This window comes from Danio aesculapii, chromosome 3 (genome assembly GCF_903798145.1).
Source record: "Danio aesculapii chromosome 3, fDanAes4.1, whole genome shotgun sequence".
Lineage (NCBI taxonomy): Eukaryota > Metazoa > Chordata > Actinopteri > Cypriniformes > Danionidae > Danio > Danio aesculapii.
The window spans coordinates 35,716,102-35,729,805 of NC_079437.1; the positions used below are offsets into that span (position 1 = coordinate 35,716,102).

The 13,704-nt window shown below is 34.0% G+C and overlaps 1 protein-coding gene across 1 annotated transcript in view; it reads left to right on the plus strand.

The window, feature by feature from the left end:
• Positions 1-13,704, plus strand: part of si:dkeyp-72e1.9 (syntaxin-binding protein 4) — a 94,776-nt gene that overhangs the window by 16,610 nt on the left and 64,462 nt on the right. The window contains exons 2-3 of the mRNA XM_056453883.1: positions 4,687-4,760; positions 12,828-12,923. Of these exons, the coding sequence (XP_056309858.1) occupies positions 4,687-4,760; positions 12,828-12,923 (170 nt within the window). The remainder of the gene's footprint in view (positions 1-4,686; positions 4,761-12,827; positions 12,924-13,704) is intronic.

A 13,704-nucleotide genomic window follows, 5' to 3' on the forward strand; every position in this document is an offset into this window, starting at 1 on the left:
TTGGGTTAGCTAAATTGTCCGTAGTGTATGTGTGTGAACGAGTGTGTATGGATGTTTCCCAGTAAAGGGCATCTGCTGTGTAAAACATATGCTGGATAAGTTGGGGGTTCATTCTGCTGAGGCGACCCCAGATTAATAAAGGGACTAAGCTGAAAAGAAAATGAATGAATGAATTTAAAAATAACTAGAAACATTGGTTTAAATTATAATAACGAAAACAGTATATAAAAAAATGTTTAATGAAGTTATTACAGCAAAAACACAAACAATCGCATTAATACTATGGAGTTCAATGCTAAATACGTTAAGCTGCACCTGCCTTTACCTTGATTTGCTCACTGTCTTGTGCATTGCCTGATATCCGTCAGGTGACAAAATTTACATTTTTTAAAAATCTTTTGAATTTACAAAACTAAAGAAATTACAAAGCAAACAAAAGGTTGCATTACATTTGAAATGATGATATTTTTTTCAAACATACATGTATTCACCCCAACCACCAACCCATCATTCTTCCTCTCTTCTCAAATGGAATGGTGAGCAAAATCAAAGGTTAACTAATCTCTGAACTAAACTGTAGTGTTGTTTATTATACTTTATCGACCTTTTGCAATTTAATTAGTTTGAAGCTTTTATTTACTCTTGAAATGTGAATAAAATAAGGCAATACATCAAGTTTTTTTGGTTTATTATACCTTTTGGGTCAACATTGTGATAATAATGTATTGCCATGATGAAAAAGCGCAATTATTCACAAGAACATTTGATAGTCTTAGTGTATGTGAGTGTGTGCAAGAGTGTGTGTTTTCCAGTGCTGGGTTGTGGCTGGAAGGTCATCCGCTGCGTAAAACATATATTGGATAAGTTGGTGGTTCATTCTGCTGTGGCTACCTCTGATTAATAAAGGGACTAAGCCGAAAAGAAAATGAATGAATGAATAAATGAACATTTGAAAGCGTAGTTGCATCAACTAAACATTCATTCGTACTCAGCTGTAAAACCAATTGATAACTTACTCTAAAAGTAAACAGTTGTAGATCCAAGTCTGTTTGACCTTTGTCATAATTACGGGTGATTCTAGTCATATTAAATTATGTATCGCATTTTAGATTTCCTGACATTGTCAGAAATTGATGAAAATTTTATTTTAAATGTAATATATCAAATTATTTTATTATTGTTTTAAAAATATGTATCTATTACTTTTATTTTATTAATAAATATTTTTTTTTCAGTTAAATTTTTAAACTAGCGGTTGGGTTTATTGACGTTTAATTCAAACATACGGTGAAACAACCCAGATTTGTTTCCAGTTTTTTTTTTGGCCAGTTTGTTGTTGAACCACATTTTACACAATTTTCAAATCTATTTCCTATCTATCTGTCTACTATATAAAAAGGTTTCATTATGAATTATGATGTGCATTCGAGTGATGATATCTTGTCTTAAAGGGAACATTCTACCAGAAACAAACATTTTCACTTATAAAAAATGTGACAGAGCCTGACCTTTACACTTGTCCTCCTCAAAAAACAAAAAAACAAAAAAAAAAAACAAGCATAAAATCATACAATTCAATGATAGAACGCATCCTTGATCACCGTCAGCTTCTCCTGCATCAAATGATATCACTTTATGTCACAACTGGTGTCACATTCTTGGAGTCATAGCCTTAAAAAATGTAATGCAAATGTGACCGGACTGACAGAAACATGGGGACAATTGTAAAATAGTATTTATTTGTAGAGTTTATTTATAATTTAATGTTTTTAATCAATTGATGTGAACGATAACAACTTAAACTTGCTATTTCTGAAGGATTTTTTCTAAATAACAGTTTTTAGCATAGGAATAATAAAGCTTTTGATTCAATGGGGCTGAGGACAAGGCCAGTGACAGGGTTTGTACATTTGAAAAGTGTTTTTAGTAAAGAAAAATAATCAGAGAACCAAATGAATGAAACTCCTTTACAGAACAACTCACAGAAATCAACCATCAGGCCATTTTAGAAATATTTGAGCGATTAAATACTTTTTATTCACTGTATTTATGTTTTTATTTCAAGTACAGATAATGTACGTTTCTGGTATGTCCCAAAGACCGTGTCGTGTTTGGAGGCTGTCTTGTTTATGTCAGTGAATACAGTAGCTTGTCAGTTTTAAATGATATAATCAGGTGTTATATCTAATGTTTAACTTAGAAAGCTCGGCCTCATGTCCTTAAAGACCCCCATGGATTGAAATTGTTTAATATTATCAACACATTTTATAGCCGGTCATAAACTACCAGCTTTAAATCTTAAATCTTCCAAAACGTGAATATTTGTCTGGGAAACACCTGCTCCTGTCACTGTTAAACCATGCCAAAAAACAAATCTATCTATATATAAAAAACAGTACTATCAGTACTATCCCCCATTTCTGTTGCATAAGATTTAATCTGTGGGCAAAGTTGGTGATGTTTAGGATCATCTGTATTAGAGGCAGTGGCAGTGAGTGAATCATGTGTCTGCTCGCGCTGAACCGGACCTCCGCGAGGCGCTGATCACGAGAGGAATGGGCATACGGTACTCGTCCCTGGATGCGCAGAAACCTCTTCAAAATGCCAACTTTCTCGGTCATGTACAAAGGAGCTGTCATGATTAGCAGGTAAAGATGGTTGTTTTGTAATTCTGTGTAGGTTGAGCTCCGTTATAGCTCGTTTCTCTACAGTTCATTAGTTCAGTCAGCGGTAAAAGCGCGTTCTCGAGAGGAGCGTCGACGTGTTTGGCTTCACTTTGAAGGTTTCGGTGACTTTTGAGGTACTTTGTGATACCTGTGTGTTGTGCTCAGGTGTGTAACTTGCAAAAAAATTCGCGGACATATCGAGAACGGAAAACGCGAGTAAAATCGAAACGGCTGTTGCTTCATCTTTCGTTCTTCATGTATCGCTTACATATTGCATTGACTAGTTGCTGTGTGGAATAAATATGTTTGGTTTTATTTACCTGCTGTGTTTTGAAGATTCACAACAGTGTATAGGATGTACTATTAATGTGCTCTAATCACCGGGAGATTATAATGTGTTTGTTCGTGCTCACTAAATCCATTCATACTAAACACCTCATGGAAATCACAAAACTTTGTTTAAATGGGCTTTATTATATTCATGACCCCCAAAACTTTGTGATGCTTAGGACCCCACAAAATGCTAAACCACAGCTTTCTATATGAGTCATCTGTTTTTGTTCATGTATATGTGAGTTATGTCAGTATATGTGAGGATAATAACATTATACATGATTCTGTAAGGACAACAGGTTGTTTGCTAAATTGTAGTAGATATTATACTGTATATTGATTACACTAAAAACAAAATACCTCATTAAAATGTTATCTGAATAATGTTTATTTAAATTAAAGGGGCCGTGTGCACATAAAAGATAGCAGTTTTAGTGAAATTGAGTGATATTAAAGTGATATTTATAGTATTCCCACAGTACTGAAAATATCACCAATAAACAAACCAAAAAAGATACAAAAAAATAATTATTCAGATGCAAAAACCTCTAAATGCCATGTGAAATTTCCATCGAAAAATGAACATTTTTCTCAGCCTTCCTGGTTTATGTTCAGATAATTTACTTTAAAGACCAGAAAAAATGATTTATTCTTTGCCATAAAAGTTATATTACTGAACATACACACAGGAGCCTGATAAATATGGTCATTTAGAGGAAAATAGGAAAATGCCAGATGGCATTTACAGATTTTTGTATCTAAGCTCTTCAAATACTAACTATTCTTTGATGTGTGGGTGTTTAACTAGTTCATACATACTTTTTAAAACACATTTCATATTGTTAAAAAGGCAACCATCATGAACCTTCTTAGAATTTTCTGAATCACAAATAATAATTTGATTCATCTGCTTAATTGTTGCATTAAATACATTTAATTTATATTTGCATACATTACATTAGGCATTTTATTAATATAATAAGTTACTTTGTTACATTTAACAGCCTTCAACATCTTTTTTGATTTCCTCTGACTCTCAATCAGTTTTTTTTAGAGGGCGCTGTGTTGGGAACAGCAGACACTCTTTGTTACATAACTGTTGTGAAGCAAGGCTAGCTTGAATTTTGTATCTGTATGATGTCTTTGGTTCAAACCATCAAGTACAGTTTCAAGGGCAAATCAGAAATGTGCTGGATTGCAGTGGAAACTTGTAATCTTTCTAGTGTTAGTGCTGGTAGGTCGCTCACAACAAAACGCCCTTCAAGAACGTCACTATTCTGATATATTATTAAAAAAAGATCTTACAAAAGTTCCCTCAGTTGCCTTGTTCTGTCGCTTCTCATGCATGCTCGTAAATATTAGAACCACACACAGATTTTTAGTTCTTGAAAATAGTCCATTTTTAGGAGCCTGTCCAAAGCAGGACATTCGTGGTAAATAATTAATACTGATTCCCTGCTGGAATGAACTGGTCTTGATGCTAATAACAGTCCGCAGGCTCAGTGTGTACAGCATTCACCCCGCACATCAATTCACAGTGTATTTTGTTGACAATATTTCATAAATTGGGTCACCAGCTTCAAATTTAACTGACTATAATTACCTCAAACATTAACAAGTCTGCTATTGAGTTGTTTTCTGAATTTTAATCTAATTTATCAGTAAAATCCTCTGTTTTCCTGCACAGGACACTAATGGGTCCGTATGGAGTAGATCGAGCAGTGCATTCAATGGATTTTACAGACTGTGAGAATGGACTAGGTAAGTGTCTCCTGCAATGCTCTTTTTATTGTGCAATTATGTGTGTTGTTTACTTTACTAAACATCCCATTAAACATCTTTGATATAATTGACAAGACTTTTGACATTTTAAGACTTTAGAAGATATTTAGAAATTCCATTTACGGTAACACTTTACAGTAAAGTTGTATTAGTTTATGTTAGTTTAATGCATTTACTAACATGAACGAACAATGAACAATACATTTATTACAGTATATGTTCATGTTAGGTAAAAGTAGTTAATGGAAATAAAGTTGATTGTTAGTTCATGTTAAATTATGGTGCATTACCTAATGATAACAAGCATTAATTTGGATGTTAATACTACATTAGTAAATGTTAAATTATTATTTATAAATTAACCTTATTGTAAAGCGTGATCATATTCACTCATATTAATATGAATGGGAAAATGGCAATGTGGCAGAATAAGTCCCAAATAAATAAACTGAATCATTCATTGGTGAAATTAGTGTCCATCCACTTTTAAATCAAATTAAAAACATTATTTAAAGTTATTTATTACATTATTTAAACGAAAAACAAAACAAAAGACAACAACAAACATTTATTAGAAGTGTGTCAAGCGAAAGATCTCTTTTCACATGATTTGCTTTGCGCCTGGGTAATGTAGTTTTACTGCTCAAAATCAGCTATTAACCAATATTTTTTTAAATATTAGTCAATGCAAACAGATGTTTAATAAAATTTGTAGAGCTGGATGATTTGGGCTAAAATCTAAATCTCGATTAATCAAACATTTAACTCGATTACGATTAATGAACAAAATTTTTATTTATTTATTTTATGTTTTGCCCTCATAGTTCTGACAGGTTTTGTATAGTAAATATGCTCACAAATTACAAGTGAGAGATTTCTGAATGAAGGGTGCATTACTTGATTTTAAAATAATTGAAGTAAACACACACTATCTACTATCTATGATTATTTATTGAACATCAACGCTGAACAACTGAAATTAAAACACATTGCCTAAAACCACTACCAAATCGACCAATCACAAAGATTGTGCTACGTGTCGTTGTGACTTGTAGTTACGTTTTTTTAAGAGGTGAGCAGGTATGTGAAGGCTGCCCTGGACCATACGCGTGCGCTTGGCAGAAGTATAATATCAGAATAAAATAAAAAGTATAAATTAGCCTTAACAGAGTGGGGTCACCTGACTTCACAAACGGCAGAGAAAGTAATTGAAAAAATTGGCCTGGAAAAATTTGATCGATCATAGATTCTGAATGTCAATTTCAATTACTTTTTGATTAATCACCCAGCCCTAATATGTAATCGTTCACGGTGGTTCATTCCGCTTTGGCGACCCCTGATAAATAAGTGACTAAGCCTAAGGAAAATGAATGAATGAATGAATGATTGTTCATCACATATAATTGTTCATAATTGATCAGTACATATTATCAATGTCCCTACACTGTAAAACCCAACAGTCAAATTTATCAAATAAAATGAGTGTAGTTAACTCAAAAGTTAATTCTACTCGTTTGAAAACATTTTTGAACTCAGTGTTAAAGGTAAAGAGTTAATTAAATACCTCATTACTTCAACTTAAATGGAGTAAGTTCACAGTACCTTTGTAGATTAGTTTTTAACTCAAATGACTTGTAGCAATCGGTTTCCTCAGTTGGTTTGAGTTCTCTTCATTTATTGGGTTTTACTGTGCTCAAATTGCTACATTTACTCAAACAGATTAAGTTCACAGTACTCATTAGGATTAGTTTTTGTACTTAAATAGTTTGTTGCAATCAGTTTCCTCAAACGGTTTCAGTTACCTTAACTTTTTACAGGATTTTACAGTGTAACTATGACGACAATGAATGGAACCCAAATACTGCACAAAAAAAGTCAAATGCTAACTTTATTTGAGTGTAACAAACAAAATTTATTTAACAGTTCTTTTAATATTATAATTTATAATAATTTTTAAAGTGTGGCAAGCAGAATATACTTTCTCAAAAATACTTCCTTGTATTATTCCAAAATCTAGTCTTCAATCATAGCGCAGCTTCTTAGAAAGCATTTTTAAAAAATATTTGAGACCGAAGGGGTGCTAAGAATTATTCAAAACTTAAGAAAGGTATAGAGCAGCACATTTCCTATTCATTTTAATGAGGGCTATTGTACAGCATACGTCTCTGATCTCTAATGGCCATAGGGAAGTGAAACGAAGCACACGGTGGAGTCTCCGAGCAAAGCGGCGGCATAGGTTTAGGGTACGCTTGTTTTCCAGTCTTTCAAGTCTTAGCGCTGTCTTTGTTATATTTATTCCGCAGCCTGATCTGCCTCTTCACAAAAGATCAAAAACATTATTTGAAGGCAGCTCTAAGCTCCTTAAACCTGTCCTTCTTACATCCCAACTTGCACAGTCAACAATCCATTGTGTGACAAGACGATTCTGTTTTAGCAGACATTTTCGTGAATATAGACTCGGGAAGTGCTGCTCTGAATAAAAACAGCATAGAAAAATCTAATATTTTTACAGCGGCGCTATCATGTACAGATTTAAAAGTGTGACACTGTCATAAGCATTCGAGGGTTTTTCTAGGACACAGCCCTTACTTTGCATTTATTTTAGAGTATATGAAATATTTTAAGTTTTTTTTTTTGGATAACCGTTTTGTGGATCTTCTCATTAAAGATTTATCTTAAAGTGAATCTATTAATATGCGACACCAGCTCAAAACTCAATTAGTGCCAATCTATTGTCTATTAATACCTATTATTAATAGACCTATCTATTAATACCAGATAAGCCTGAGGCAAAAAGAGGATATTTATTATCCCATGAATAAGACTAAACTCCTGTGACCAAAGTAAATCTAAAGTATTAAGGGATGAGTCCTTTACTATGTCTTTCTGAATGCCAGCAAATGAATCTTCAACAGGTAACAGTGTGAAAGATGCTTATCTCATTAACGGCTTTTGTGTTTTGTTGGCGTCAGAGCTCAATGCATGTTGTTTAAGCAATTAGGGGCTTATAACATTGATTAGCGCCTGCCCTTTTTCTGATAATTGATCTGACATCCTTTCACATTGACATGCAGACAGTGGATGTGTTTACATGAAGCGTTCATTGTGCATTCAGTTGGAAAGGCCAGTTGTTGCATGTAAAATCACCTTTATTGAGGAAAAGTGCCTTCCCTTGGTTTGAGAGGAGTGGGATAATCCATTTCTAATCTGATCTTAAGTAATTGAACGCACTGAAAACTGGAACTGGAAAGCTTTGCACACTTTTCAATATTAAAAGTTGTGATTAGTGATTAGCACTGTTGCCTCACACAAAGCAGGTTGCTGGCTGGGTCAGTTGGCATTTCTGTATGGAGTTTGCATGTTCTCTCCATGTTTGTGTGGGTTTCCTCTGGGTGCTCCGGTTTCTCCCACAGTCCAAAGACATGTGATATAGGTGAAATGGGTAACCTAAATTGGCTGTAGTGTGTGAATAAGAAAGTATGTGGATGAGAGCTCCATGATACTGAAAAAAACTGACATTGCAATATTTTAATTTACTGCGATTTATGAAGCGAAATAAATGCAGTTTGACCAGATGACTTGAATAGCTTCGAAAGAATTCAGAATTTTAGATACATTTGGGATTGATTGCTATTGACCTTATTGACCTTATAAGTGTGCTCATTTTTGTGATTGTTTTAGAACTTCCGATTCAGCTGCCTATGGGAGAAATGACTAGGAGTAATAAACGGCTGAAAATGGTGAAACTACTTGCTCTACAAACAAGTATTTGCATGATTATGCAGACAAAGCAGAATAATATGATAAGAAAATGTCAGTTTGCAACATCAAGCAGCAGAACGAGCTGTTTTTAACATCTAAAAAGGAATGGAAGTGAATGAGACCGGACGTCTCAAGCCAAAAAGATTCATATGGCTGCGCCTGCTCATACGCAAAGAATAAAGTGAATAGGGGAGCATTATCTGCATAAATAATGTTAAAAACAACAAGCAAAGTTCAATACAACAGAGGAAAAAGCTTCAAATAAACAATCAGAGTCAAACAGTGTGCAGAAACGGAAATAAAAAAAATCACTGTATAATAATAACAACAACAACAACACTGTATTGTTTTTACTGAGTAAATAATGATATAATGTACACTTAATCTTTAAGCTACAAACATTTATTTTATTGTGTCCAAATGGCCTAAATTAACCGGAAATGCTTACAGTCACAGGCAAATAATAAACCTTTACTCTAAGGTTAAAATTTGAAATGACTCCACTATGTTGTTAAGTGTAATATCTGATCAACTATAATCTTAACTACATGGCAGATCCCTGTGATGTGACTATTGTCGACTCACACATTGCGATATCGATGCTGAAACGATGAATTGTGCAGCCCTAGTGTGGGTGGTTATCCACAGTCCTCTGGACTCTCATGGGGACCATTACTAAACCAGTAGACTGCTAGTATAGATGCCAGCAAAATAAATGCATGCTCAGTGAGTGTAAAAGGTTACATATCGTGTATTTTATGGTCCATTATGTGGACGGAAATAGTTTTTTAATTATTATAAAATGAAGTTGTTTTAAAAAATAACATATTGGCGTAAACGCAGGCTACAGTGGAGAAATGGCAACACTACTCCTGCCTTTATTGTGCATCCTCGAGGTTTGTTTACTCTCTTATTTCCTGAAATCTGAAACACTGTATGCTGAGAGACAGATTTTTACCCTGTTTACAGCTGAATTCCAGCTGGATTGTTAAACCAACTGATCACTGAGATTCTCCACATTATCCTGTCCTCTTGTGCATTTGTCTTTGTGGTTGACCAGCTTTTTTGGGAACTTAATTGAGTTGATGACATTGTAAATATGAAATAATTAGAGTTGCTAAAAAGGTTTCTTTTGGTTTTCTTCTGGTCAACCTGCTGTCTAATAGAGGACCAAACCTACAAAATAAAATATAGATATATAAATATATAGATATATAAATATATTATAATGAATAAAACAGATATATTTTAAACTTTAATTTTCCCATTTATTTTTATGTTCATTAAAAAAATTATGTATCTTTTATGCATTAAATCATTTATTTACAACGGAAAGTTTTATTTAGTTTAGAGCAGCTCACCATCTTACATACTCAGTGAAAACTGTAATGTTAGGCTGTCAGATTTTGTCAAAGAATTCCAGGATCCAGATTAACAAGAAGAAGTGGAAGAAACTGAAAGTTTACTGACTCTTGAGCAGTATTTTCTTTCAGATATCTCATTGAAGTTTTTTATACTGTGCTTTATAAAGTGTTTATATTGACCTATACTTTAAAAACTGCTCTTTTACTCCTGTTAGGATCTCTTCAAATAGGTCTAAGCAGTGAACTCGAAATGTAGAAAATTGTAGGTTGTTCTCTGATGAATCTCCACTTAAAGTAAATCTGCTAAAAATACTTTTAATCTCTATACCTTTAACCTCAGAGGTGTAAAGCAGGATTCCTGAATGTTTGACTGAGTGCAGCACCGCGTTTACATTACCGGAAGAAAAGGATTCTGGTAAATGTTGAGCTTACTGTTGCGTACTTGACTCCACTTGATGATCTCAAGGGGATGCAAACCTGATGCTCTGAAAGTTGAAGTTCCTATGTGTGTGATATTCAGAAGTGAATACTGACCACAAATCCTCACTTTATAGGGAATCGTTTGAACATAAGCTCTTTAAGACTTCACTTATCTTACTGGAAATCAGACACAAATGGGAGCACACCTACAGCAGCTCAGCTCAGGGTTCAGTACTAGGTCAATATATTCACATTTGGATGAGTTTTCTAACTACACTGACCAGTAATATAACACACACTACTGTTCGGTGCTTTTGAATTATTATTTTGTTCATTTATTTGATTAAATAAAATACATTAAAACAATAGTATTGTGAAAACCTTACTAACAATTTAAAACAACAGCTTCTTTATATATATTTTTGAAATGTATATTTTGAAATGAATCAGAATTCATCTTATTGTGTTTAGTTATTTATTTTAGTTATTTATTTTAATAATAATTTGCTGTTATTAATGCTATTAAGGGGTAGTGCTGTCACCTCACAGCAAGAAAGTCGCTGGTTCGAGCCTTGGCTGGATCAGTTGCCGTTTCTATGTGGAGTTTGCATGTTCTCCCTGCTTTTGCGTGGGTTTCCACCGGGTGCTCCGGTTTCCCCCACAGCCCAAAGATTTGCGGTACAGGAGAATTGGGTAGGCTAAATTGTCCATAGTGTACAGTATGTATGTGTGCGGAATGTGGCAGTTCATTCCGTTGTGGCGACCCCAGATTAATAAAGGGACTAAGCTGAAAAGAAAATCAATGAATTGAATAATGCTATTAAATTGCTGCATAATACTGGGAAATTGTGATACACTGTCACTTTTAGTCAATATACTGCATTATTGTATAAATCAAAGTACTCATTTATTAAACTTTTGATCTGTAGTAAGGCTGAACAATATATCGTTTCAGCATTGATATCGCAGTGTGTGTGTCCACAATAGTCACATCGCAGAATATGCAATGTTGATTTGGGATTATAGTTGATCAGCACAGAAGTTGAGAACACCTGAGATTTGTGGAGTCATTGCAATGTATAACCATGACAGACTGAAAGTTTACCATTTGCGTGTGTTTTAAAGGCATTTCAAGAGAGTTTAAAGCATTTAAGCACAAAAAAGTACATTTGTAACTTTAATGAAGAATAATTTGACTGAATTATTAATACAGTGAAGAATATTTCCAAGATCACCAGCGATCCAGCCTGTGCAGATCAGTAACGGACTACAAATCTGCTGGTATATGGACTCAAGTTTCAGACATGCAACACATGTACACACACCTGCTCCAAGTCTCCATTGATTACACTCATTATACTGATTACACACACATAAATAAGGCTCTCTTTGAGACACTCATGGTTGAGTCTTGTTATATTGTTTGTGAACATTACAACACGGTTTCCTTGCCTTGTCTTGCTGCGTTTTGACCCTCACTTTGTTTTGTTTATGTTGCTTGCCTCCTGCCTTTTGACCATCCGCCTAATTATTGACCAAACTCTTGATTTGCCTACATACATCTGTTTGCTCCTGAGTGTGACCGTTGCTTGCCTGACTATTCTTAAAAAACCTGCACTCCTGTTGCCAGCGTCACTTCACATTACAAATATACAGTGTTATATTATATTTCCTTATTCAGTTGCTGCACCTGAATACCGTTTGACTCTCAGGAAAACCACAAAGCAAGTTTTTTAATCTTTTTAAAGGTTTTTTTTTTGCTCGATTGTAATTATTTTTGCTTGCAATTTGTTGATTTTTTTTATCTATGATTCACAAACTTACAAAGTAATCTAAATTAGGCATGTCATTCCGAATAGAGCTATTCAAGCTATTTGGTGAGATTGTATTCATATCGCAATTTATATAGCAGAGAAACAAAATATCATGTAATTTTTCAATATTGTGCAGCTCTAAACTGTAGTATATGTTATAATTTATTCATAATAACCAAGTAGGCATGTATATATTGTTATATATTTATAACATTTTTCATGGAATACGTCTAAAGCTTGCTAGTTAATCAGTTCTTACATGGAAGTCAGAGTGTTTTTTAACTATTAAAATGTTTTTTCAAAGTCTCTCAGATCTCAAAAAACACATGAGAGTTTAAATCTTATTTAGCGGGCATCAGGTAAAGCTGTCTATTGTTTATGGTAAATATAGTATGACAAATCTAGTTTATCGTCTTTGTTTGGACAGAGAAAGGAGGAATCGTAATGTGTGGTCAGAAAACAATAGTCAATGTTCAGATAATTTATTTTACTGTCATGTGTAATCTGATTGTCAGTGTGTCGTGACAGTGCACTGGCATTTGCCAGATCAAAATGGCCATGCAATCCTGTAATATGGTTTCCGTATTTTGCTTGCCTGTATAAACACACTATCAATGGCTAAACAAAAGCATGAAACAATACTGTTCCGCATGGTCTTAGTGAAGCATGCTTTGTCTTTTCTTTAGGAATCAAAGTGATCGGTGGTGTGAAAGAACTAACAGGAGAGGAATATGGTGTTTATGTGAAGAGGATCTTACCTGGTGGCCTTGCTTCCAGTGATGGTAAGTTTTGCTCAAAGATATTTTCTTATAGCTTGACTTTTTTTTGCATATACATTGTGCAGGTGGTGTCGTAAAATCAGTTTATATAGTCTCATATTAGTTTAAATTCCATCCTGGTCCAGGCTAGTTTGTGTTGTTATGTTGCTCGAGGTGTCATACAAACATAATCGTAATCATAAGACCAAACAATTTGGATTTTTTTGGTCCTATACCTTCCACAGATCATATAAATACATACAAGTACACTTTACCTAATGTGTGCTGTTTAAATGAGGAGAGATTTCAACCAGCATAAAAAAAGTTTTTGACTATCCAGCCTTTAATTCATAAATTAGTAAAATTGAAAATTGTAATTTTAAACTTGATTGTAATTGGATTGATTTGCTGCATAGAGAAAACATCTGCTGGCCAGTGGCCACTCTTTTTGGGGTGGTGAAAAATGTAAGGGGAAATGGAGTGGAGGGAAAATGTTTTACTCAAGAAGTGCTTTGCAGCAGAATTGGCCTCTGTTTGTGTTCAAAAGCCAATTTGTCCAAATTTGTGTTGAAACAACGCAGCATTTTTTAAGTGCAATTAAAATGTTCCCAAAATTCAAAAAAGATACAGGGCAAAAATATCTGTGTGATTGTGTTTGTGTATTTAAAATATTATTGAATACTAGAGGTAGAGTCCTGTTTTCCTGAATAGCAGCATGTTTGCAAACATTAAACAAGAAGTTACAATGTAGAGGATTTATATTTAAGAAATTTAGACGTAATTCTACAGATAATACAGTAGCATA